Below are 24996 nucleotides of genomic sequence, written 5' to 3' on the forward strand. Positions count from 1 at the left end.
CATAACACACACTCGGCCAGTTGTCACCAGTCACTCGCAGAGCTCCACTCATCCTGTTTTTTTTTACTTTAATTTCTCCTTCGTCCTTCCATCTGCTTTTGATCCATGTAAATAAACTGTAACCCCACACTGCAACTGGAGAAATCACCAAATTCAGCTGATAATACAAAATAAATTTGCATCAGTTTTTTGATTCCAAAACGTGGCGTCCACCATGACTAAACTTTTAAAGAAGTAAAAAAAAAATTACTGTAAAATAAAAATGCAAGTTTGTTCTGGAAGACAAACTAATGAAATGAAAGCAGAATACAATGAGAAAAATGAACCTTTTTGATCAGAATATTTTCTGTGTTCTATTTCAGTTTTTTTTAAGCTTTGCTGTCTGAAAATTAGGAACTGTGTACTTTTTTGTCCACTGTTAGTTTGATGATGTTAGAGATACTTGTCCAAATTTGGCAGCTGAAATTACTGATTTATTATTCTGTTCTTTTTATATTTTCACTTTTTCGCTTAGTTCTGTTCCACTATTCCAGACTTTTTTACTGCTGCAGCTTTTCCTGTTGTCACCAAACTCCATTGAACTTTTCATAATTTTATTAACTTTAATTTAAAGTTTTCTCTCTGTGTCCTCTGCTTCTCTCTCTTCCTCCTCTTTTGGTTTTGCTTTGAACGAGGAATGTCAAACACCCTCTCCCACACACACACACACACACACACACACACACACACACACACACACACACACACATACAGCCTCTCTCTGAGCTGAGCTGGAGGAGGAAGTGGCCAGTTCTGGAGAGTGTCTTCCTGTGGGGGCTGCCAAACAGGAAACAGCAATTAGCTCTCTTCTTCTGCTCTCCTCTCTGAGAGAACCCTCCTTTTCTTCCCAGTCCTCCTCTCCTCCATCATCCTCTCTCTTTCTCCTCCATGTAATGTCATTTTTTCACAAGTCTTACTGAAAATCATTTACATCTGATATCTGGTTATGTCACACACAGAAACACATTTAGCTTTCTCTCCCTCCTCTTTCCTCTGTCTCGATGTCTCATGCTAGAAGCAGGTGTGAGGATTGTTAACCCCACATTTTGTCCCCTCTGGTCCAGTCGGCGCTGAGCCAAAGCTGTTCTTATAGATCAAAGGTCACGGCTGCTGTCTCGCTTCACATCTTCATCTGTGTTTCTACTGTCAGAATAAATCAGGCACTGATAAGGAAGCATGGGTAGCAGCTAAGGATGCTGTTATGAAAGAGCAGTGGGCAGGAACACTGCGTTATGATCCTTCAGAAGTTTGGAAAGTGCAGAAATGATCTGAATTTAAGGCTTTATGGAGCAATAAGAAGCTTAATTTTGTAAACAAACTCCATCCTGTCTGCTTTTTTCCTTTTCACTTTGTGTCCTTTTATTGTGAAATCCACAGTCTGTTTTTCCTTTTTCTGCTCTTTCATTGTTTCATAATCCTCTCTACATCTGCTCAGTCGTTCATAGACCGGCTTTGTCAACTTAAAAATGTATAAATGCACTTTTAAAAAGTCTTTAAAAATAACATGTTTCCTGCTGTGAAACCAGATAGTGCTGTTAAATGCAGGGTGGGAAATTAACTTGAGCCACCAGCCAACTTTCAGAGTTCCTGTACAATTCTAATTTAAGGCCTTCAACCTTCACACACCAGCCTTCACTGAAAAATCGGCTCATTAATGTGTCCTCAGTTGACATACAAAGCACATGGTAGAAGATGAGTTAAGACCTTTCAGGAATCACCAGGAGCCAGTCTTCAGTGTGATTCACAGCAGCACTTAATACAAATTCAACCTTTTATACTTCTCCCCTGATATTTCCACACTCTCCTTTGACCCACATACACTTTGCAAGGTAGTAAAAAGCGTTTTAATTGACACTAGGCATGGTAAATCATTCATAGGCTGAAGTTATTGATAGACACTCGTGATTGATAATATGTTTCAGCTCCTACTCTATAAGGTTTTTATGTTTACTAATATGCCAGAAAACATATCATTTGCCAGTTTTTTCAATAGAGTTTGGTGCTACACGTTAAATTCTGCAACAAAATCAGAACAAATGGAGCAAATATGTATCTGCCCTGCTTTGTGGTGTGTGTTCATATGTTAAATTTGTGTTTTTGTTTTTTTTTTTTTTCATATTTCAGCAGTCATGGAAAACCCCACAGAGGAGCTGCAAGAAGGGGGAGGAGCCACCACTGAGATGAATGAAGAGGAGGTGGAGCCTACAGAGGAGAAAACGCACAGCAACCTCAAAGGTCCGTACAAAAACCTCGTTCAAAAACCTCGTTCAAAAAACTTGTTCAAACTTGGATGAAATTTGGATCAAATTTCATGATGTATTTCCTCGTTCTTCTTCCAGGAGCCATGAACGGAGTGATGGAGGCGGCAGCGAGTGGAGGAGAGAAGCTACAGAACGGAGACCGAGGAGGAGGAGGCGACGGAGGAGGAGGAGGAGTAATGGAGGCTGAAGGAGGAGGCGACCTGTCCTCCATCAATGCCATGATGTCCACGGTGATGTCGGCAGCAGGGACCATCAATGGTGAAGGAGATGGAGAAGGAGAGAGCGGAGTGACCTCAGCCAACTCCTCTGCTGGGCCCTCCCCGAGGTGAATACTGCCCAGACCTCAGACACTTTACATCACTGCCCTCCATTTTCTAAATAATGATGATAATGATAATAGTTTGTCCATTTGCCGAGAGTTTGATGAGCAGCTCGACTTCATGTCTGTACATTAAATACGAAGCTACAGATGGAAATGGTTTGTGTGGATGAGTGTTTCCACCGGCCTCCTCAGTTTAAATTACTACAGATCAATAATACAACAAAAATAAAGGTGTTCAAATCATGTTTACATGCAGCAAGTCACAGTTTAGTAATGTGTCCCTCTCTGCTTAAAGCCCCTCCCCCAGCAAGTCACTCACGGCAGCCATGAGAGCCCCACCCAGCCGCAACGCACGACGCAACCAGGTATGCAAAACTAACACACACCCTTTTAATACTGCGATCACCCTCCATCTTTATCACTAAGAGAGTCCCAGATACCAGCTGTCAGTCAAACACGGTGGGCGGGACTGTCAGCCACGCTCTGATTGGTCCCTGAATGACAGCAGAAACCAGTAGAATCTCTCATCACACCTCCTCATCTGCTCTGATCCAAGCTGGTTTCACTCTTCTTTCACTTTCACTTTTCTTCTTCTTTACTCTTTCATTTCCTCTCCTTGTTTCCTCTACTTGTTTTCCTCCTCTCTTGTCTCCCATCATGCATTGCAGCATTCCTTACCTTGTCATAACTTCCTGCAGCTGAAACAGGAAAAGGAAAGTGCTGCTTCCCTGGCTGTTTGTGTGTGTGTGTGTGTGTTGTACTCTGTGTGTGTGTGTGTTGTACTGTGTGTGTGTGTGTGTGTGTTGTACTCTGTGTGTGTGTGTGTTGTACTGTGTGTGTGTGTGTGTGTGTTGTACTGTGTGTGTGTGTGTGTGTGTGTGTTGTACTGTGTGTGTGTGTGTTCTACTGTGTGTGTGTGTGTGTGTGTGTGTGTGTGTATGTGTGTGTTGTACTGTGTGTGTGTGTGTGTGTTCTACTGTGTGTGTGTGTGTGTGTGTGTTGTACTGTGTGTGTGTGTGTGTGTGTGTGTGTGTATGTGTGTGTTGTACTGTGTGTGTGTGTGTGTGTTCTACTGTGTGTGTGTGTGTTGTACTGTGTGTGTGTGTGTGTGTGTGTGTGTGTTGTACTGTGTGTGTGTGTGTGTGTGTTGTACTGTGTGTGTGTGTGTTGTGCTGTGTGTTACTGAGTGGGAGCAGCAGAGTGGACTCTCTCAGGTCTGCAGTGACTCAGATGGTTTTGCAGTGATCAGCTGACACCAGGTCAAACTGAGGCAGCAGCAAACCATGTCTGGACACGGCTGTTAGTCGTCCATCCGTCCATCCGCCCTGTTAATCTGTAAATTTAAACCCACAGTGTCCGTCAGTCCGTCAGCGCGGTCCCATGTCCCTCAGCTCTGATTCCATTGGTTCCTGCTGAAGACGTGAAGCTTTAAAACACCTCACAGATTTAAAGTTTCATCTTAAACAGCTGCAGTGTGTGTATGATGAAGAAACAGTGTGGATCACTGTGTTTATCTGCTTTGTTTTGTTATTTGTAGGACACCAAAGAGGACAGCTCAGCTTGTATCTGTCCGCTGTGCGACAAGAGCTGCCAAACACAACACCAGCTCACCATGCACATCAGACAGGTAAATGAAAACTACCTGAACAGCTGCTTCGGTCAGTGTCGGTGCCTGTTTTTGGTCAGATTGATTTCTTTAAATCTGAGTTTAGTGTTTCTGGTGTTTCTGCTAACATCACTGCAGCAGCTGCTTCTGTGTTACCTTATTATTTTTGAAAAGTTTTAATGTTTGAAGCTTGGATGTGTAAAGTGTTGAATCGTTTTAGTTTACGTGTCTTAACACGGAAAAGTCAAATTTACGTTCAGCTTTAACAGAACAGAATACGATCAGTCAGACAAAAAAAGTTCTTACTGCGATTACTACTGTTGTTTCTGTCTCGTGCTTTTTATTTGCAGTCGTTGTAGAACTTTAACTGGTGTAAGCTGACGTGTTTACCTTCCTCCCTGCAGCACAACGCAGACACCGGAGCGACGGACCACTCCTGCAGCATCTGTGGGAAGTGCCTGAGCTCGGCCTCGTCGCTGGACAGACACATGTTGGTCCACAGCGGGGAGAGACCCTACAAATGTAGCATCTGTGGACAGACCTTCACCACCAACGGCAACATGCACAGGTACACAATAACCCACAACAACACACACACTGTCTTTCTACCTGTTGTCCAATCAGAGGTGATTCTCAGCTTCCGTTCCCCCATGAGAAAAAATTTACTATCACTGAAACAAGAAAAAAGCTGTTTCCACCCTGAATTATTGAAAAAATGTCTGTTCAGTGTCCCATATTTTAATGAAGACGAGTAAATGAAGTAATTTAGTGTGTGTTTTTACATTTAATGGGTCACGTGTCTCTGGTTTAAACCTTTGACTGTGTCTCTGTGATGTTTGCAGAGAAGTTATTAATCATATTTTACACTCAGGCACAAATAAGCCCAAAGCAGCTACAACAGAGAGGAGTTAGAGTAACTCACAGTAAATAGTCCCCCCCCCCCCCCCCCCCCACACACACACACACACACACACACACACACACACACACACACACACACACACACACACACACACACACATAAATACACACACACACACACCATATAACCTCGGGCAGAGGAAGTTAGCGTTTAACCCGGTCCCCAGTCAACCATGATGGGAGCACAAAACCCAGACTGGTCCTGAATGTGTTTGTGTGTGTGTGTGGGTGTGGGTGTGTGTGTGTGGTGAAGGGGGTTACACAGGAAGTGGGAGCACGACTTTAAACCATCCACCCCCATCACACACACACACACACACACACACACACACACACACACACACACACACACACACAGACACAAAACAACGCCCTGTCATTTATCAGTAAAGTCCAGTCTCCACCATCAAATCCAACGGTCCTTGCAGCAGAGTGTGTGTTTTTGTGTGTGTGTGTGTGTGTGTGTGTCTGCCTGTTATGAACCAACATATTATTTCATGTCTGACCTTCGTTGACCTCTGCTGCTCGCATTTTTACAGCAGACTTAATTTGACCAATCAGAGGAGAGATGTGACAGTAGCATCCATCCTCCCCCTGAAAGCAGCTCCGTTAGTGTTTGGCTGAAAGTGAGTTTGTTGGAGTTGGACAGTTTTGTGCCGCCATGTTTGCAGCAGCATGTTCAGCAGTGGATACACGTTCATCCATCATGTCTTCAGTTTGAGCCTAAAACACCTGAATGTGTTTGAGGTGGAAAAGTTTGGCGCTAAAATGAGAATCATGACGTGTTCAGGCTGGTTTCTGCTGTTTAAAGGAAAATAATAAAACATCCAAACCAATCAGAGGAGCAGTTTAAATACAGGATGACTTGACTTGCGCTGTAGTACCTGAGGCAGCACAGTTTGCTGATAAATGGTCGTGTGTATCAGAGTTTTAGAGAAATGTGCAGCCTGTTCATCTCACTCTGAGACGAAAAGACGTTTGTGCCTCGTCAGACTCTTTCCTCCTCGAGTCCTCGCTCTCTCAGTCATGGTGATGGTATGAGGAGGTGTGGGCAGGAAGGAATGACTGTAGGCCGAGAGACAGACAGAGACAGACATCTGTTCAATGTCACTGCAGCTTTCTCAATCATTTTTTCCTCTGTTTGTGTTTGTGCTCAGTTTTTGGTGTTTGGCAGCGAGAGGTCCTGTTTCTCGCTGAACTCAGTTAAATAGTTAGTTTGAAGGAACTGAATGGAAAATTGTCTTTGGCTTCAACACTCACAGGACAGAAACATCAGTGACATGACTGAGAGCAGCTAGAACTGATATTTTTATCCTCCGAGCTCAATGACTCTGTAGATTTTGCCGACGCCGGCCTCTGTCAGCGCTGACAGGATCCGCTCTGCTGATCTCACCTCGTCCTGCCGCGGCTCTCCCTCCAGCAGAAAGTCGGTGGTCTGGTTTGGTGAGTCTCTGCAGCAGCGTGGCTCGCCTCTGTCTCTCTGCTGAAAGACAAACTGAACTCACACTGAGGGAATAACACGGCCTCCTGCCGGCTGCCGACGATCTGGATGCTGATTTCCATCAACACACCCTGGAAACGGTTGCGTCATTTTCTCAGAACCCTGCAAGTTTTATAAAACCCCCAAAAAAAAAAGAATTGGTGAAGAGGGCAGATGAAGCCCTGCACCTTTTATACTCTGCTCATTTACAATGCAAACTGTGGGACAGAGTGGAAGTAAAACAGGAAAGTCGAACTTGAGCTCCACTTTTTTCTGTCTGTCTCCGCGAGGCCTGGTTTTACATGCTGTAGGAAAATAAAGGGGAGGCCTGTTCGGATGGAGGGTGGAAAAGAGGAGCAGAGGGAGGAGGGAAAGAGAGAGAGGAGGAATCCATTTTGCAGCAGAGCATCCTTTGAAATGTGAAACGCGAGATTTTCCTGCTCGACCGTCTTCAAACAGGCAGAGAGAATGAAGGAGGGAGGGGGAGAAAGGCAGAGAGGAACAAAAAGAAAGAAAGAAAGAAAAGATGAGGGTTACGTAGGCGAAGGACGGAAAAGATGTGATGATGAATTCTCATCCGTGTTTAGCAAAATTGGTCCATAAAAGAGACAAAATTGAGTATTAGAGAATGAACGGAGGAGAGAGGCAGAAAGTGGAAATCTGTCGCTGACAGAGAGGCGTCCATTTTGTAGCAGAGCATCCCTGAAATGTGAAACTAGTTTTTCTAGTTTTTGTGTAAAGGCCTGTCGGTGTCGTACAGACAGAGGAGTGATGAAACCGCCAGGATAAAGATCAGGTAATAATGATTACATGAAAACACTGTAAGACCCAGGTTTAACTGGTGAACTTCACTGTTTCATTCAGTCTCTGTGCTTCATCCATATTCAAAGAAACATTAGAAAAAATAAAACTAATCCATTTTTCAGTTTGATCGAAAACAAATTATTTTAAGAATTTATTACAAAAATATTTAAATAAAGAAATGATTCATATTTTCTTGGGTTTAAACTGAACCGATTTCCTTAAAAACGTTTACTTTCTGTGAATCGAATCTGCTGTTTTAGAAGCTCCACCGTTCATCACATCATCATAAAGAAACTTTCAACCAACTTTCAAACTCTTTACATGTTAACTTTAGTTTGGTTGCTTTGCAGCAGCAGCATCACATGAATCGGCCCTCTGTCGGCTCTAGGTTCGCCAACTGTCTACCCTGTTGAGAGGCCGTTGGGACTGGTTGCCATGGTGAGGCATCCCATTAGCCTATTATGGGCAATCAGCGGTGTGCTGAGCCGCGATTGGCTCTCTGAGGCTGCTGCATGCTTGAGCTGAGCAGAGAGGAGAAGAGGAAGAGAGGACTTTATCCCTGTGTCTGCCTGAGAAAAAGTTGACTTCATCCCTCTGACAGTAAACAAAACACTTGTTTACTTTTATTTTTTCCCTCCATCCTCACTTCCTCTGAGAAGCAGTCCTACTTTTGCCGTTGCACATCCCGTCTTCCCTCCTTCCTATTAGTCTGTCCGTCCTCTCCGTCCGTCCTGTCCTCCTGAGGGTAGACAATAAAATGTGTTTTAGTTTGACTCACGCTCTGATACGTGCACGGATGCATGTGTTAGTGTCTGATGAGCTCGGCTGCCTCCTCCAGAGCTGTGAGTGACCCCGCAGCGCCCTCTGTGGTGATGCGGAGGAACTGCAGGTAGTGCTGACTGACACCACTGTGTTGTGTTGTGTTGTGTTACTGTTGCTGATTCAGTTCGCAGCAGTGAATTGTTGCGGCAGGTTTGTGGAGTGTGAGGAGTTATTCCTGGTTCCTGCACCGAAGGTTTCAGATAATGTTCCATCATCGGACAGTAGAGATGAACTGAGCTGAAACTCACTTCAAAGATGTGTGAAGCTGCAGATTCAGCTGATAACTCACGGTTTCCTTCAGCTGTTTGCACAGAAACATGCTTTAAGTTTGCTGAGTGTGATCAGCAGCAGGATGTCTGATCCCTCACATACAGGACGGGTTTGGTTTTTGTTGTAAATGTGAACCAGTGATTTAAATTCCCAAAGCAACACGACTGAGACGGAGGATTCTGTGATGGATCAGTGAAAGAAGCTCAACATTAAAGTCGTTTAACCTGTTGAAGGAGCTTCAGTTAATCTGAGTTACAGTGTAAAAGAACGTGAATGATGAACTCAGTGTTTTGCTTTTCTGAAGTAATCTGTGTTTTCGGTGCACGTGACACACACACACACACACACATTCAGCAGGATTGTGTGGCTGCTGACTCTGCATGTGTCCTGCTCTCTGATTGGTCAGTTCCAGGGTCACAGTACACTTTGAGCTCAGAAGACTCTGCTCTCTGATTGGCTGTGTCCCTTCACTCACCTGATTGGTTTATAAACAACTTCCTGTCAGCTGGTCTCAGATCTGCTGACTCTGTCACTCTGTCAGGACCTCTTATGGACGTCCAGCCTGCTGCCTGTTGGGTCCTATTAATAGCAGTGACTCCTCTCCTGTTTCTTATGGTTATCCCAGCCTCCTTACCTCCTACCTCCCCCTTTTCTCTCCTGCTCTCCTCCTTTCCTCCTCTTCTCTTTATCATCCCCTTGTCTCCTTTACTCTGCTTTCCTTTCCCATCTTGTCTTCTCTTTCCTCTCCTTGTCTCCTCTCCTTTGTTCTCATCTCCTCTCCTTGATACCTCTCCTCCCCTTGGCCTTGTTTCCTCTCTTCTTTGAACCTGTAAACTGACACCTTCGCTGCCACCACATGCAAGCTGTATGACCTTTACACACACACACACACACACACTCACAGAAATAGTGAAACACATTTGAACTGTCTCTACACTTTCCCACGTTTCTATTAACAACTCAAATACACAAATGCTTGTTTATCACAAACATCACATCTATATGCACACACACACACACACACACAACTTCAAATCAGCTGACACCATCTGAACTTTGAGAAGACACAGCTGAAGGAGAAACTGACCTGCTGGAGGAGAGAAGAGGAGCTCCTCCTCCTCCTCCTCCTCTTCCTCCTCTTCCTCCTCCTCCTCCTCCTCCTCCTCTTCCTCCACCTCTTCCTCTGTTTCTGGTTCTGTTTTTTTCCAGTTTCAAAGCATAAAAACAACAACAAGATAAATGAGCTGCATCAGAATCAGCTGCTGTTGTAAACACACAGAACCTGGAAGAAAAGCTGTTCGAGCTCAATCATCCCAGGTTTCTGTTTTCATTCAGACACGAACCAAAGTGAAGCTTCATGAGTTTAAGAATCCTGCAAAGCACAGAAATGATTCAGCACCAGTGTAAATTTAATTTATGTTTGGACAGAACATCGAACATCCTTCCTCCAACACTTTCTTACCGGAACCTGGCACATTACCCACAATGCATCTTGACCTCTGACAGTTAATTTTGGGGTTTATTAGTGTCACGTAGCGTGGAGCAGAGATGAGGAGTGGGCTGCAGACGACATGATGACCTCTGGGCTTCGTCACCCCTATGCTGGCCTTATAAGGCTGTCAGACTGGTGCATGTGCAATTATGTGATAATTACACACACTCACAGGCAATTACAGGCTCTTTCTGTGTGTGTGTGTGTGTGTGTGTGTACGCAATCCCAGCTGATTAGCAGGGATCAGGGAATCTGCTGTGTGGAAGTTTCCTCCTCTTGTGGTCCAGACGCAGAAGACGTTACATGTCCAGATATTTCGGAGACACTCCCTTAGATCTCGGCTGCGTCTCACGTCACGTTTAAACAAACACAATGTGGAAGATTTGCTGACGTCTGTTCACATAGAACTTGACGCTGCCATCGTGACGTTTTCCTCAGTTTCTCGTTACAACAAGAAACTTTTTACAAGATATTTTTCACATTATTATGATGTCTTTTTTTATTATGAAGAGAGTATCCTGTTAGAACAAGAAAATTTAGTTTTACATGCAGACGTTTTGTGATTAACAGGGAAATGTTACCTGTTCAAGGACAGATTTCCATTGTCACACTGACCCTTCACCTTCCTCTCTCTCTGTCTGTGTCTACTTCAGACATATGAAGATCCATGAGAAGGACCCAGCCAGTGGTCTGCTCCCTGTCAGCCCCCCCTCCCCCACCAAACGCCGCCGTCCATCCGTCAAGAGGAGGCAGGGCCCGGAGGAGGAGAACGGAGAGGAGCCGCCCAGCAAGAAGGTAGAAACACACAGAATCATTAAAGCCCCGTTCGGACAGGATTAAGATTACAGGAGGGAGGTGGGGGATAAAATATTCCCTGTTGTTTCTGGTAATTTAACTCACCGCTCCAGGCAGGATTTTAAACTCGATGGATGACGACAAAAGAGAAAGACAATAATCGTCCGTAAACCTGCTTGGAAACCATAGAAGAAGACCTGCACATCCATGGGTTCACTGCAAACAGGAACTGATAGATTATCAATAAATATAGGCCAAAAAACAGGGCTCAAATTAGAATAGCAGCATTTACCTGTAGCTGATGTTGCAACACACAGTTTAATGAGCTCTCACCTGATGGCTTTAATTTTTCTGCCGTCTTATTGGTTCTAAGAGCAGCAGAGGGAAACACTCAGATGTGAGGAGGAGTGTGGCTCGAGAAAACACTTTCACCACCAGCAGTTTTTACATTTTTAGGCCAGTAAACAAACGCCAATGACGATAAATGACATGTTGGTCCGTTTGGTGCGTGTTCAGGTGGTGGATGACGCGGCGGCAGAGGAGTCGGCGGCGGTGCTTCGTGGATCGGAGGAGGAGCTGCTGCCCTGTCCAATCTGCTTCAAGACCTGCAACTCCAGACTGGAGCTGGACGCACACATGGACACACACCCGGACACTGCACTGAGGTACACACACACACACACACACAGTATTCAAACTGTAATCCTGTAAAACGACAATAAAACAGTCAAACCTGCAGCTGTGGAATCTCAGCACATGGCACACATTTTTCATTATTGCTCTGAGTCGGTCAGTTTACACACAACCCCCCCAAAACAGGGAGGGAGGGAGGGAGGAGATGGAGCTTAACAAAGAGGGAGAGATGAGCGGAGGGATGGATGGATGGACAACGAGACAGAGGAAGCTAATAATGGGCGAGAGAGGCAGATAAAGCCTGAGAGAGAGAGAGAGAGAGAGAGAACTTAATAAGTCACAGAGGAGGAGGTTTCAGGACACACTCGGCCGGGCCCCATTGCCATGACAACACCCCCACCCCCACCCTAAAAAAAGATACTGTCTGTCACCATGGCAACAAAACACCTAACGACCCCCCCCCCACCCCAACACACACACACACAGACACACACAGTTTGAGTTCAGTGTTTGAAGTTTGTTGCTTTTCTTTCATGGAGGAAAAGATGGAGAGAAGAAAGAAGGAAAGGACATAAATGAAAGAATGAATGAAATAAAGGAAGCAAAGAAGAAGTGAAGAAGGAAAGGAAATAAAGAATGGAATAAAGGAGGGAATGAAGGAAAGAAAGAAGAGAAAGAAATAAAGAAAGTGCAGCAGGCGGCGCTGAGCTCGTTATGGAGGCAGCAGGAATATTTAGCTGTAAATCCTCACTAATCAGCCTGTAAGAGGATCTGAACTGTGGGGAGGAGAGGAGAGGATGGAGGGATGAAGAGAGAGAGGGGTAATTCAACTGCCCGAGAGGAAGATGGAGGGATGGAGAGATGAGTAGTTAGTTCATCTTTATATATAAAGGAGATGCTCAGTGAAAAGATGAATGTAGAGTATCTGTGGTGTTTGTGCTGATTCCCACAAACTGAAACTTTAACTTTGAACTCTAACTTTTTTCACATGGAAATACCAACAACATTTTATAGTTTTCAGCTTCTCGTGTTTAAAATGTGTTTTAAATCATCATGGACTGAAAATCTTTGGTTTGGATGCTGGTTCAGGGCTTTTGGCCACGTCGGCTCCAAGAACCAAGCATTTTACACTATTTTATTTTTTTACATTTTATAGACAACTAATGGATTCATCAAAACATCCTTGATAGAATAATCCATAATGAAAATGATTAAAGAAACTGCAACCAGTGAATATTGGAGCGAAGATGAAGGGATGGGGTTGGGGCGGGGAGTGATGGAGTTCAACGAGTGCTGGTCCACATATGGTCCACAGCGTGTGGATCTCCCCTCTCCTGAGCCCCCCCCACCTACACACCCCACCCCACACACACCCCTCGCCACCCCACCAAAAATCCTCTGACAACTTGTCTGAGGGGATTACACACAGCTTAAATACACACACACACACACACACACACTTCGACAGGATGTGATAAGAGTGTGTGACTGTGGCAGACATTGAGCAGCTGTCCTTTCAGCGCTTAACAACAGCAGGTTATCTCACACACACACACACACGTATTGTGAGGACCCATGTGCAGAAGTGTAAGATCTGGTATCATCCAAATTATGGGAGTTTGTCTTTTTACGCTAATGATTAAAAGTATTTTCAGTGCAACTGTTCCAGAGCTCTGAGATGTTTTTACATAACACTTCTTCCCCTTTGACCTGAGCCTGATTCCAGCCCTAAAGTCTGAACACACATAAACACTCAGAGAAATGTCACCACCTTGTGGCCTCACTGAGACACTGAATCTCTTTGTCCCAGAGTCGCCGTTGCCTGAACAGTCACTGTTCTTCTTTGCTGATACGGTGGATTCAGATTTAGATTATTTATGCTCCTCACACAGGTTCCTCATAACCAGAGTATTACAGTATAAATCAAATCCCGTTTCCCCGCTGTTTGTTCGTAGGTGTGATCTCTGCTGCCTTTCTTTCCGAACTCACCGCGGTTTGTTGCGTCACAATGCGGGGGTTCACAAGCTCCTTCCTCAGGACCCCAATGGTCGTCCCTTCATCCAAAACAACCCCTCCATCCCCACTGGCTTCAACGACCTGGCCTTCATTGACTTCTCCTGCAAGAAGTTTGCTCACATTGCACAGGTATCCGTGCACCATCCTGTCAGTCATACAAGTCTTAAGCCTTTAAACACAAGTCATGTTTATGTGTTTTTGGGGGCAGTATTTCGCCAACTTTGGTTTCCTGTTCTCTGCCTTCGCCCAGGTTTGGTGTGAGACTAACCTTCGTCGCTGTATCAGTAAGTTCCACCGGTTTGTCTGTGATTGCTGCGACAAGGCTTTCCCCCTTCGCTCTGCCCTTGAACTCCATAAAACCACCTCCCACCCCGACAAACCCACGACCACTGACACGGAGGAAAAGGTGGAGGAAGCTGAAGATGACGGAGCTGCAGAGAATGGCGCGGAGAACAACAGTGAGGATGCAGAGAAAGTCCTGCCCTCGGAGCAGGCCGGCTTTTTGGAAGCGCTTGGTCTTCAGCACATTTCTACGGTAAGCCGCGATGTTGTTATCCACCTTCTGAGCCTACGAATAACAAATATTACTTGAAATAATAAATGTTGCAGGAATTTGAAATAAGGAATGTAGAAATTTAACCCTGGAAAAGTTCTCGAATTAATCTTGTCTTGGTTTCCCAGGTGAAGCCTGGTCCCACGGACGATGAGATCCATCAGGCCCATCTGGACAGCATCAAGGTGATCCACGTGGAGCCACCATGCTCCAGCCTTCCCCAGGAGCCGGCTTCCGGTTACCTGTCTGGAGGGCTGGGGCTGACCTTGGGCCTGGGTGTTGGTGGTCTGGCGGCCCTGAGCATCCCACTGCTGGATCCCTCTGCCTTGCAGGGCCTCTCACAGAAAGACGCCCTCAGCCTGCTGTCCCTGCAGCCCTTCCAGGCCGGCTTCGTCCTGCAGCCAGAAGGGGGCGCGGCTTCGTCGGGTGCCAAACCTAGTGAGGCAGGTGGATCTGGGATCATGGAGCTGGCTGACATCCAGCAGATCCTCAAAGTAGCTACTGCAGCACCGAATCAGATGGGACTGAGCCTCCCACCTCTGGCCAAAGCTCCTGGACTCACTGGAGGTCAAGGTGGGTGTTGAAACTGGAGAATGTTATGTTGATCAGTCAATCAATTACTTAAAGCTCTTGTAGATTTAAGTTTTAAACTTTGTGACTCCTAGTGATAGTTTCAAAGAAAACACAACATCAACAACCGTTTCTTCCCCTTCCAGGTCAAGTACAGGGTCAGAAGGCGATGCCTCCGTTGAAGCCCAAACCTCCCATCACCCCGCGCTCCAGCCTCACAGCAACAACTCCTCCCCCCCTCCAGAGCTCCCAGCAGGCCTCACTGGGCTGCATCAGCCCCAGCCTGCCACCTCCCACCCCCTCTCTCTTCAAAACACCCTCTTCATCGTCCTCTTCAGCTGGGAACGGAGGGCAGTTGGATGCAGAGTGCATGGGTGACGCTCGCATGCCATTGTCGGATTCGCCACCAGCTGCCACCACAGCTGTGCATGAGGAGGCGGGGCTTAGCGGGAGAAAGCCAGCAACCAAAGGGGGAAACAACAGCAACGCCGGCTCGGCTAAAGGCTCGTTCCCGTGCCGCTTCTGTGACCAGGTGTTTGCCTTCTCAGGCGTCCTGCAGGCTCACATGCGCTTCCACCTTGGCATCCTTCCTCACCAGTGCAACATCTGCGACTATGTGGCTCCAGACAAAGCTACGCTGATTCGACACTTGCGGACGCACAGCGGTGAGCGACCATACGTCTGCCGTGTGTGTCATTATCCTTTCACTGTAAAAGCCAACTGCGAGCGCCACCTTAGGAAGAAGCACGCAAAGACCTCGAGGAAAGACATTGAGAAGAACATAAAGTACGTCACCTCCACCACTACGGCGAACATTGCAGCAGCAATCACTGCTGCCACCACCACAGCCACCCAGGACATGGAGACGGGCTGCACCGGAGCTGAGACAACGTGCCGGTTCTGTGGCGAGGACCTGAAGACCTACCGTGCGCTGCAGATTCACCTGCGCACACACAACGGCTGCCAGAGGAAGCCGTTCGAGTGCCGTCGCTGCGGTGCTGCCTTTCTGGCCAAACGCAACTGCATCCACCACCTACTGAAGCAGCACCCCGAGGTGCAGGAGAGGGAGATAGAGGAGCATATTGCCACGCTCCAGCCGGCTGCTGCGCCCGTTGCTACCGTTGCCTCTGCCCGAGCTGCTCCTGTGAATCAAGTGGTGTTGAATGGGATCAGTCAGCCTCCACTCCAAGCTGTTAAGGTGGAGGAACTGGCTAGTGTGGTTTATCCTGCAGAACTGGACCAGCCGCTGGATTTCTCTGCTAAAAGTCGTGGAGCTGGGAGCCAGGCGGGGTCTCCTGGGGTCAAACTGGAGAGCGTCTCCCCCAGCTTCGACTGCTCCGTCCTGGACCAGCCGATTGATTTGTCCATACCCAGCAAGAGGCAGCGGAGGGAGGCAGGGAACGCAGAGAAGAGGGAGATCAAGACGGAGCAGAGTGGCGGCAGCATCCTCGAGCAGCAGCACGCTCTGGCTCTGTCCAAGGACGAGAAGGCGGGGAGCGCCCTGCCTCCTCTACACCCTCACCCCCAGCTCGGCTGCTACCAGCTCCCCCCTGGCTCCAACCCTCCCCCCGCCTCCCTCTCCAATCTCAGCAACTCTTCTCGAGCCCAGCGCCTCAAACCACTGCTGCCCAAACCCACCTCCGCTTCCTCCTCAGCCTCCACTGCCCTAAAAGAGCTCCCCCCTCTGGCCTCCATCGCTCAGATCATACACTCCGTCTCCGGAGCCCCAGACCTGCTGAAGAGAGAGGCCACCACTCTGGAAGGCAAACCCCAGGCGGGTGTTGCTTCCTCTCAGGCCGATTCATCCTCAGATGCCCCGGGACCCTCCGCTGGTCTGGAGACACAGAGTGATGACACATCTGAGGGATCGTCCAGGTTTGTGAGCTCCACTGAAAACGTACAGTCTCAAAATAACTAATAAATAAGGTTCCTGTTTCTACTAAAAACCAGTTACGCTCAAAGGTTTATTTGGGAAATTGTGTTTTCTGATTTAATTTATTTGAATATAAATTCACAGTTTTGTCTTTTAGTTCTGAAACTGGTTTTATGTAGAGCTGGGAGGATTAGCCTGTTAATGAATCTATCAGTTTTCCAACTGACTGACTGACTAATCCCTGCAGACCTGCGGTGTCTGCTCAAATATGATTAATAAAAGGATTTCAAAGGCAGCACCTGTGGTATTGATCAGCTACACAGGTAATACTGTATGTAGTCAACCACACTTCGTCCGCTGTGTCAGAAGCTGATACAATAAAGTGTCTGCTAAAATTTTCTCTGTGTGAAATAAATTGACTGTTATCAAGTTTAACTTCAGTTTTGTTCTCGGTTTGCTTTTGAAGCTGAACGACACCATTCTGACACCAGATGGCACCAGAGTAATAATAAGTGCTCACCCCCTGATTCTCCACCTCCTCCTCCTCCTCCTCCTCCTCCTCCCACAGAAAACGGTCCAGGAAGAAACCGGCAGCCTTGGCAGTGAAGGAGAAGACTGTTGTGAGTGGCGGTGGAATTGACCTGGAGTCCAGCGGAGAGTTTGCCAGTGTGGAAAAGATGCTGGCCACCACCGACACCAACAAGTTCAGCACCTACCTGCAGACCGGAGCTGCAGACCTGGGAGGAAAGAGAGGTAGGAGGGAGGAGAGGTCTCAGGCTGAGTGCCTGAATGACGGCTGCATGAGTGACAGAGAAGTTTTAAAAGGGGCTGAGGATAAACTGAGGCTTAATTTAAACCAGATGGTGACAGAGCAGGAGCAGGGGAGGAGAAGGAGGGAGCGACGAAGGAGGAGGTGAAGCCTGTGGCAGCGCCGGCGGCTGTGGTGCCTCCACCCAAAGGGAAGAAAAACGCCTACTCCAACTCTGTGCAGAAGATGACCTGCCCCTTCTGCCCCCGAGTGTTTCCCTGGGCCAGCTCTCTGCAGAGACACATGCTGACACACACCGGTAATACACAAAAGCACATTTATATAGAAATTCTTTATAAAAGGTGACTTGTCAGAAAGTTGTACCAAAAAGAAAAGCGTCCAGATGTTTTCTCCTCATCCAGATCCTTCGTCTTTCTTTCTCCAGGTCAGAAGCCGTTCCCCTGTCCAAGGTGCGACGCCTTCTTCTCCACCAAATCTAACTGTGAGCGCCACCTGCTGAGGAAACACGGTGTGACCCACAGGACGCTGCGCCGCAACGGCGCCCTTATGAAGAAAGACGGAGATGAGGGCTCGCACGAGAGCGCAGGTCAGAAAATACCTGGACTTACAGAGGCAGGTCGGAGACCTGAGCTGATGGCGTCAGGAATCATCAGTGATGAACTAATTCAACTTTAATTCCTGTTGAATTTTATTCCACCTGTAATGTGCTATATAATAAAGTCTTATTAATGGTATTATCATCTATATCAGTGTTTTCATAGAGAGGGATTAACTGCTAATCTTCTCTTCTCAGACTGTTTGTTTTGAATCATTTCTGGTTGGCTTCATTGTTCATTAGAGAAAAATCAGGGCAAAGCTTCATTTTGGAGGAAAATTTCATTTTTTTCATGTTTAGTTCCACAGAAATCGTCTCACAACCCTTTTCCATTTATCTTGTGACCTGAACCTGACTTTGGGAACCTGATCTGTGTTGTGGTTTTTGTATTGGTATTATTGATCGTACTGATTGTGTTATGTTCCACAGAGAGTCAGTCAGAGACAGAGCAGGTTGCACCAGAAGCACAAGACCTCAGCAGCGGCACCGCCCCCACAGACACAGACACCGCCCCCACCTGTGAGAGCCCCACCCCCACAGAACAACAAGGGGCAGTGTCAACAAAAACAAGCCCCAAACCAAGCCAAGGTCAGTCAACAGAAACAGACGAGAAGATGAATCAGTTTAGTTAATTGTCCTAAAATGTGTTTTATTCGTTAATTTTATTATTTTGATTCATTTTCATTTATGTTTGGGGCTTTTTGTCCAGTTGGATCAGTGTTTTTTAATTTGTTGGATCATTTTTTTGTTGTAACATTATTTAAAAAGTGATAAATAAATAAAATTTATTATGACTGAACGTGTTGACAAAACAATGTGTGACAAAACAAGACTTTTGAATGCGTCGTCTTTTGCTTTAGGAATTTCTGCTCAGAACCTTTTTGTGGAAGTTAGATGTTATATTTTAAGTTGAGACTATTTGTTTTTATTGAACTTTTTATATATTTGTTGCATCAAAACAATAATTGATCCATGTATTGCCCAGTTTGCTGCTGATGCTGACAGATGTTGGTTTGTGCTGCAGGTTGTAGTCCAGCTGAAAATGATGCAGAGCAGCTGGAGACAGAAACCACAGAGCAGCCAGAGCAGAAGGAGGCGCCAGAGACCAGACCAGCACAGGGAAAACAGCCTCCACTGAGCAACAGCACCAAGGTAACTGTGCACAAGAAAACTGAGACCAGGACCAGAACCCGACAGGACAAACGCTGGCCAAGTTGGGATCTATTTTTTGTTGGTTGTGAATATTTTCTCCTTGTCAGTAAATCCAAGCTTCATGAAAACATGTCCTCCTGTTTGTTTGATTAAAACCTGCAGCAAACATCTTTACATTTCTCAGTTCACAGTTGATTACTGACATAACATTTCAGTTTAACACATTGCACTGAGTGTTAGTTGTAAATATCTTTGGAGAAACGGGATCTGAATAAAATCAGTTTTGATCCCGGATGTCTCTTCCAGGTGGAGAGTGCAGACGACGACGATTGCCATAGCAACAAAAGTCTGGACCTGAACTTTGGCAAAAAGCTCATTGACTTCAAGCTCTCAACATCCTCAGGCTCCGCTCAGGAAGAACAAACCTCCGAGCCAACCTCCTCTTCATCTTCCTCCTCATCATCCTCTACCTCTGCTCCCCAAGTCACTAAAGAGAGCCCAGAGAGGGAGGAGAAAGAGAAAAGCGCCTCAACCACCACCTCCTCTTGTTCCAGCAGCCCCGTGGTGAAGCAGCAGCCTGAGTACAAACACGTGTGTCGGGTTTGTAAGAAGAGTTTCCGTTACGCCACAACCCTCGCTCGCCACGAGAGGGCACACCTTTCTGAGGAGACGCCAACTCCAGCACCACCAGAGACACCACCGGTGAAAGAGGAGGCCACGGGGAGCAGCGCCACCAAATCGACTGAGGAGGAGAAAGAAGAGGAGCAGAAGAAGGAGACAGAGATAGAGGTGGAGGATGGAGGAATGAAGGGAGGTGAGAGTGAGGCAGGGGAGAGCGGGGAGTCAGAGGAGGAGGAGAAGGAGAAGGAAGAGAGGAGCGATGAGGAGGCGTCAGAACCAAAGAGTCTGGAGGGAGGAGAGGCGTCAGGAGGACGAGTGGATAAAAGGAAGAAGATCTGTAATGTATGCGGCAAAAGATTCTGGTCCCTGCAGGACCTGACCAGACACATGAGGTCACACACAGGTACAACACACACACACACACACAGGTACTACACACACGCACACACACACACACGCACACAGGTACTACACACACACACACACACATACAGGGGTACAGGTATTTTTCAGTTTTTTTTGTTTTTTAAATTCAATTTAGTTTTTTATGTTTAATATTTTAGATATTTTAAATTCCCCATTACTGTAAAAATAATTTCCTTTTTTCATTTGAAGGTTTAGGTCTTTTTTTTCTCGTACTTTCTTTTTGTCTGTGTATCTAATGTTTAAGTAGAAATCTTCCCCCTCCCTCCTCCAGGTGAGCGGCCCTACCAGTGTCAAACCTGTGAGAGGACTTTCACGCTGAAGCACAGTCTGGTTCGCCACCAAAGGATCCACCTGAAGCCCCGCAGTGCCGATGGATCCTCTGCTGCGAACGACGACGCCAGCGAGGACGGAGACTCTTGCACCCCGACCCCGACCTCCACCTGCCCGCCCTCAGAGAACGAGAGTGAGTGTGGGAGCGCCGCTGCCGGGGCCAAGGAGCTGGAAGAGGAGGACGGAAAAGAGGAAGGAGAGGGTCAGCAGGAGGCCTGTGATGGAGCAGAATCAGTCACAGTGGAGGAGGAAAACCCTGCAACTCCGTCTGGTGCTGATTCAGAACCACCAACCACTGTTGCTTCTGAAGACCCCGATGTAGAGGAAAAATCCAGACTTTCCACAGACTCTGCGACACAACCACCCTCCGTTGACACGACTCCCAGCCAACAAGCTACTGACACAAACACAGCTACTAGTGACGACTCTTCAGCCAGCAACCTGAAATCAACCCCCGACTCAAACACCTCCAAAGAGCCCTCTCCCTCCTCCTCCAGCTCTGCACCAGGAGAGACAACAACAGCTGCCCCCACAGAGGGCTTCATCCAGGGGCTGCTGGAGATCCATGCCAAGCCCTCTCTGGAGCATATCCTGCCCAATGGAGAGCCTCCTCTGGTGGGAGTAGACTGAGAGGAAACTCCCTCAGCTACATAAACCAACATCACCACAGTGCCATACGATGGAAAGACGCTACACCATTGATGATGATGATGCAAAAACCAGCCCAGAAAACTTTTTTGATAGACGAAAACCTCGTTTTCTTGAAGTGCCTTACTACTAGTCCTACTTCTATGATGTTTTTCGCTATATCTTTATCTGCATTATTACGGAGGATGGATCTAATTTTTATAGCTTTTTATGATGACAATGATTTGCATTACTATTTTTTGTGCGAGGAATCTATATTTCAGCAATAAAAAGAATAAAGTTACAATTTATTATTGTTCTAGATTCTGTTTGAGAATTTATGATCAACTTAGGAGATGCAGAGAGACAGACAAAGACTGAGATGGACTGTCAGTGTCTGCGTTTATTCTTCTGTATTTAAATCACAGCCACACATCAGAGACTGAACAATCCAATTTTAAGATTTGAACCAGCTTCGGATCTGAGAACGAACTAGTCAGGATGGGGAACTTGACTTCTTTTTTTGGTCCGTCAGCCACAGCAGCTTTTCAGAATTCACAATTCACCAGCCGCTCCTGTTCGACCAGCCGTTTAGATATTTTTGGATTAAGTCGAAACTGGAGGTGCTGGCTGGTGGAGCCCAGTTTCACCAGCAGATGAATGGCCACCACAGATGGCTGGTGGTCGTCTCCCACTGTTGGCCAAGGAAGCTTTTTGTAACTGGAAAAGACAGAAAAGCCGGCGTGTTGTCATCTTTTTTTTTGGCTTGCTTCCGCACCAATCGCTGTCTCTCAGCTGGCTCGGACAAAAAAAAGAAAAACACAAAAACATTCTCGAACTTGACAAAGTCGCACCAGATTTCTGTGTGAAAACTTTTGAAAGGGCAGATGATAGTGTTGATCAGTTTGTGCTCTTCATGTTGTGTTTTTTTTAAAAACCCATCACACTATTGATCCCCTCAAAGCCACCCTGTGAGTTGGTTTGTGTGTTAATAATTTCTCATTCATAATCATTCTCAGTTGATTCCATGTGTGTACAGAGTTGAACGTTTGGCACGTGATGCTAGAGTATTTTCTGTTTTTCTGCGTGTGTGCGATTATCGGTGATATTTAGGTGTAGGGAGGGGAATTTTTGCGTTTTTTTTTTTTTTTTTTTTTATAACTGAACAAATCAAAATTTCTTGTGTATGTGAAAGTGTGACTCCCACCTGTCTCTCATTGCCGCCCCTTAGTCTACATTTAGGGTTTATTACAGGGCCTCCGGTGTGCTAATATTTATCACTGCTAACACCTGACCCAGGTTCAGTTTACCTCAACCTCTGCTTTTTAACTGCAACCATTAAAACAAAAGACGCGCAGCGCTGTAGGCAACCCTTTAAATCCTGTGTCTTCCTAAACAGGCTAGCAGGGCTAATTCTGTGCTAGTCTGGTTTCCACTTTGGGCCAAATCAGCTAGCCAGGCTAACTCATTAGCATGGCTTCAAACACAGCTAGCCAGGACTAATATGTCTAGGCTGTTACTGGCTTGACTTGCACAATGGCCCATACACAGCTAACCAAGGCTAACTCTGTATCAATGATGAAAAGGCAAGGGCTAAGTCATTGCTAGCGTGGTTTGTGCAATGAACTTTAACACACAGTAGAAAAACTGCATAATCTTCACCACACTTTATAAAAGGACTAACTCAGCTGTAGTTATTAGCCTGAGTTGAATAATCAGACACATGCTAAGTAGTGCTAGCTCATTAACTGAGCTGCTGAGGCCTTAACTGGGTGAATTTCTTGGGTACGTTAACTAGCCCTCGTTATCTGTTAATGTTAGCCTGAGGTTTGTGCAGTGGGCCCTTAGATATCAACCACAGAATAAAAGCACATGCTAGCTAGGGCTAACTGACAAGACCAGACAAAATAACGTTGCATTAATAGCAGCTAATAGCCTAGCTAGTCTACTTCCAGTATTATCACATCATCTTGAGTTGGTCCTGGGCTACTTCAGTACCATTTGTCCTTATTTATCGCTGTCCTCTCCATTTACAGATTTGTCCCTCTTTTCTGTTCTGGTCTGTTCAGAGACAAGAAAAACTAAAAAATCCTGTCCTTTTGAAAACACCTGAACTAAACAGTCAAACTCAGTGTTAATGCATTTCGCATTGGAGACGATCAGTAGTATTTATCAAATAGAAAACTTACAAAAATTATAAATTTACCCCCTCAGTTGTATTTTAGTATGATTTCCAGTGGGATTTAGATGACAGGGTGAAAGGGATGGATGAATGAATGAATGGAAGGACAGATGGATGGATGGATAGGTTGGGGTGGGTGTGAGTGCAACACTATTTTGTGTTCCTGAACTGTGTCACCCTGCTGCACACACAAACAAACACAAGTAAAAGGGCTAATCCATCCCCTGCTTCAACCTTACCGGACATATCCACAGCAGAAAAAGGCGATGACTTTGGATCACTTACTGATCCCAATATCACGATCTGAGGGACGGGTAGTGTGTATGTGTATTTTCTTTGTCTTGTGAAGATGAAAATAGCTAATTTTTCTTCTTGTACATTTTCGTCTTTGTTTATTTTTATATCGAGCAACCTCATTAGCAAAACGAATCGAACCTCAGTGGCTCATAACGGAACTGTAAGGCAACGACGGTCGGTCATTTAGTCGGTCAAAAAGAAACATTTTGAACAACCACAACTGGACTGGCTGTCTGACTGACTGGACATTGTTGTGAACTGGCACTAACAACTTCCAAAACTACTACTACTACTTCTTCTACTAGTACTACTACTACAGTGGAATATCGTGACACAATCAAGAGAGAAAGAGAACGAGAGTTTCCTTCACTTTGTTTTAACGTTCATGTTTAAACTCAAAGCACCTGTCCAACCTCAGGTTTGATTTTTCTTTGAGTACAATGAACAGCACCTTGGATGCAGTTAATTCAGAATAAAGTATTAGTTTCTCTTACATAGAGTGCCTTTACTGTGGCTGTTGCTCCTCAGGCCAGTCCAAATGGTCACTTGCACTCTTGAAAATCAAAACCCACAGCATCCAAACCTCTGAACACTTTGTCAGTGGCTAATGTCCCGTGAGAGCGGTGCAAAAAACAGTAAAAGTTACAGAGGAATCAAAAATGTAATCGATAGACTTCTTAGTGCAGAAGGATCACCTGCTGCACTGGGTTTCATGTTTGGAGTAGACAGGATCAAAGAGCTGCGCATGTCTTGATTTTGGTCTGAGTCAAAAACTTATCTTGAAAATTTTCTCATATTTTCTCATTCTTGATTTTTCAACTGCAAACTGGCTGAAATGTGTTCAGATAAATTCAGGATGTCAGTAGCTATCTTGCTGACTGTTATTTGTTGGCTTAGTCTGTAATGGAACAATAAGTTCAGATTTACGTAATCATTTTCGTATCATTGATTCCTGACTCAGTCATGTCATGTTTCTGTGTCGACAGAGGAGGTTTTAAAATCAGTGGGCCATGCTACACAGCTAACAAGCTACGTTATCCTCTTCCATTTTGGTTTTCTGACTGCATTGTTGGGAGGTTTTGCTGTTGGTCAGTGGCCTAAATTTGCATTAATTTTTTCTTTTATTTAAACCAGTTAAAAATCCTGTTTTGAAAGTCCAAAAGTTGGATGTGATGCGAATTTGAACGGACTTACTTGAATCCACCAATAACGAGAATTGAATTTATTTTGAAGCTGAATTTTGCCATTTTGTGCCTTGGCCCTTATGCTTCTTTCCTCCTTTTGACTACAGTGTAAAAATTAACGTATAAGCACAAGAAACCTTGACCCAAAGCCCTACTTAAGCTGGTGAAAGCAGGCTACTACCAAACTGTTCATCTGCTATGACTTACAAAGTCATCATTACAAGAGTCTAAACTTTGAATTACTTTGATCATTAATTACTTTATTAATTTTGACTGATGCTTTTGTATTTTCCATATCCGTGAAGAAACTCCCTCTTTCTCTCTGAACTGTTTTACGTTTTATTCGCTCTCTCTGT

The 24996-nt window shown here is 45.7% G+C and overlaps 2 protein-coding genes across 5 annotated transcripts in view; one reads left to right on the forward strand and one right to left on the reverse strand.

Annotated features, from left to right (window-relative positions):
• The window catches only part of rreb1a (ras responsive element binding protein 1a), a 57271-nt gene extending 32481 nt beyond the window's left edge, over positions 1–24790 (forward strand). For all 4 annotated transcript variants that reach the window (XM_041065620.1, XM_041065618.1, XM_041065616.1 and 1 more), the window contains 18 exons: positions 2164–2274; positions 2379–2625; positions 2918–2987; positions 4160–4249; positions 4633–4796; positions 10671–10812; positions 11329–11477; positions 13401–13590; positions 13712–13996; positions 14143–14587; positions 14731–16459; positions 17026–17210; positions 17318–17524; positions 17651–17812; positions 18251–18409; positions 18846–18973; positions 19280–19997; positions 20292–24790. In XM_041065620.1, the coding sequence (XP_040921554.1) occupies positions 2169–2274; positions 2379–2625; positions 2918–2987; positions 4160–4249; positions 4633–4796; positions 10671–10812; positions 11329–11477; positions 13401–13590; positions 13712–13996; positions 14143–14587; positions 14731–16459; positions 17026–17210; positions 17318–17524; positions 17651–17812; positions 18251–18409; positions 18846–18973; positions 19280–19997; positions 20292–20980 (5865 nt within the window). In that variant the 5' untranslated portion in view covers positions 2164–2168 and the 3' untranslated portion in view covers positions 20981–24790. The remainder of the gene's footprint in view (positions 1–2163; positions 2275–2378; positions 2626–2917; positions 2988–4159; positions 4250–4632; positions 4797–10670; positions 10813–11328; positions 11478–13400; positions 13591–13711; positions 13997–14142; positions 14588–14730; positions 16460–17025; positions 17211–17317; positions 17525–17650; positions 17813–18250; positions 18410–18845; positions 18974–19279; positions 19998–20291) is intronic.
• Positions 1–24996, reverse strand: part of LOC121200363 (protein NLRC3-like) — a 567821-nt gene that overhangs the window by 268255 nt on the left and 274570 nt on the right. The gene's annotated exons all lie outside the window — the stretch shown is intronic.

The sequence above is a fragment of the Toxotes jaculatrix genome, chromosome 20, assembly GCF_017976425.1.
Source record: "Toxotes jaculatrix isolate fToxJac2 chromosome 20, fToxJac2.pri, whole genome shotgun sequence".
Classification (NCBI taxonomy): Eukaryota; Metazoa; Chordata; class Actinopteri; family Toxotidae; genus Toxotes; species Toxotes jaculatrix.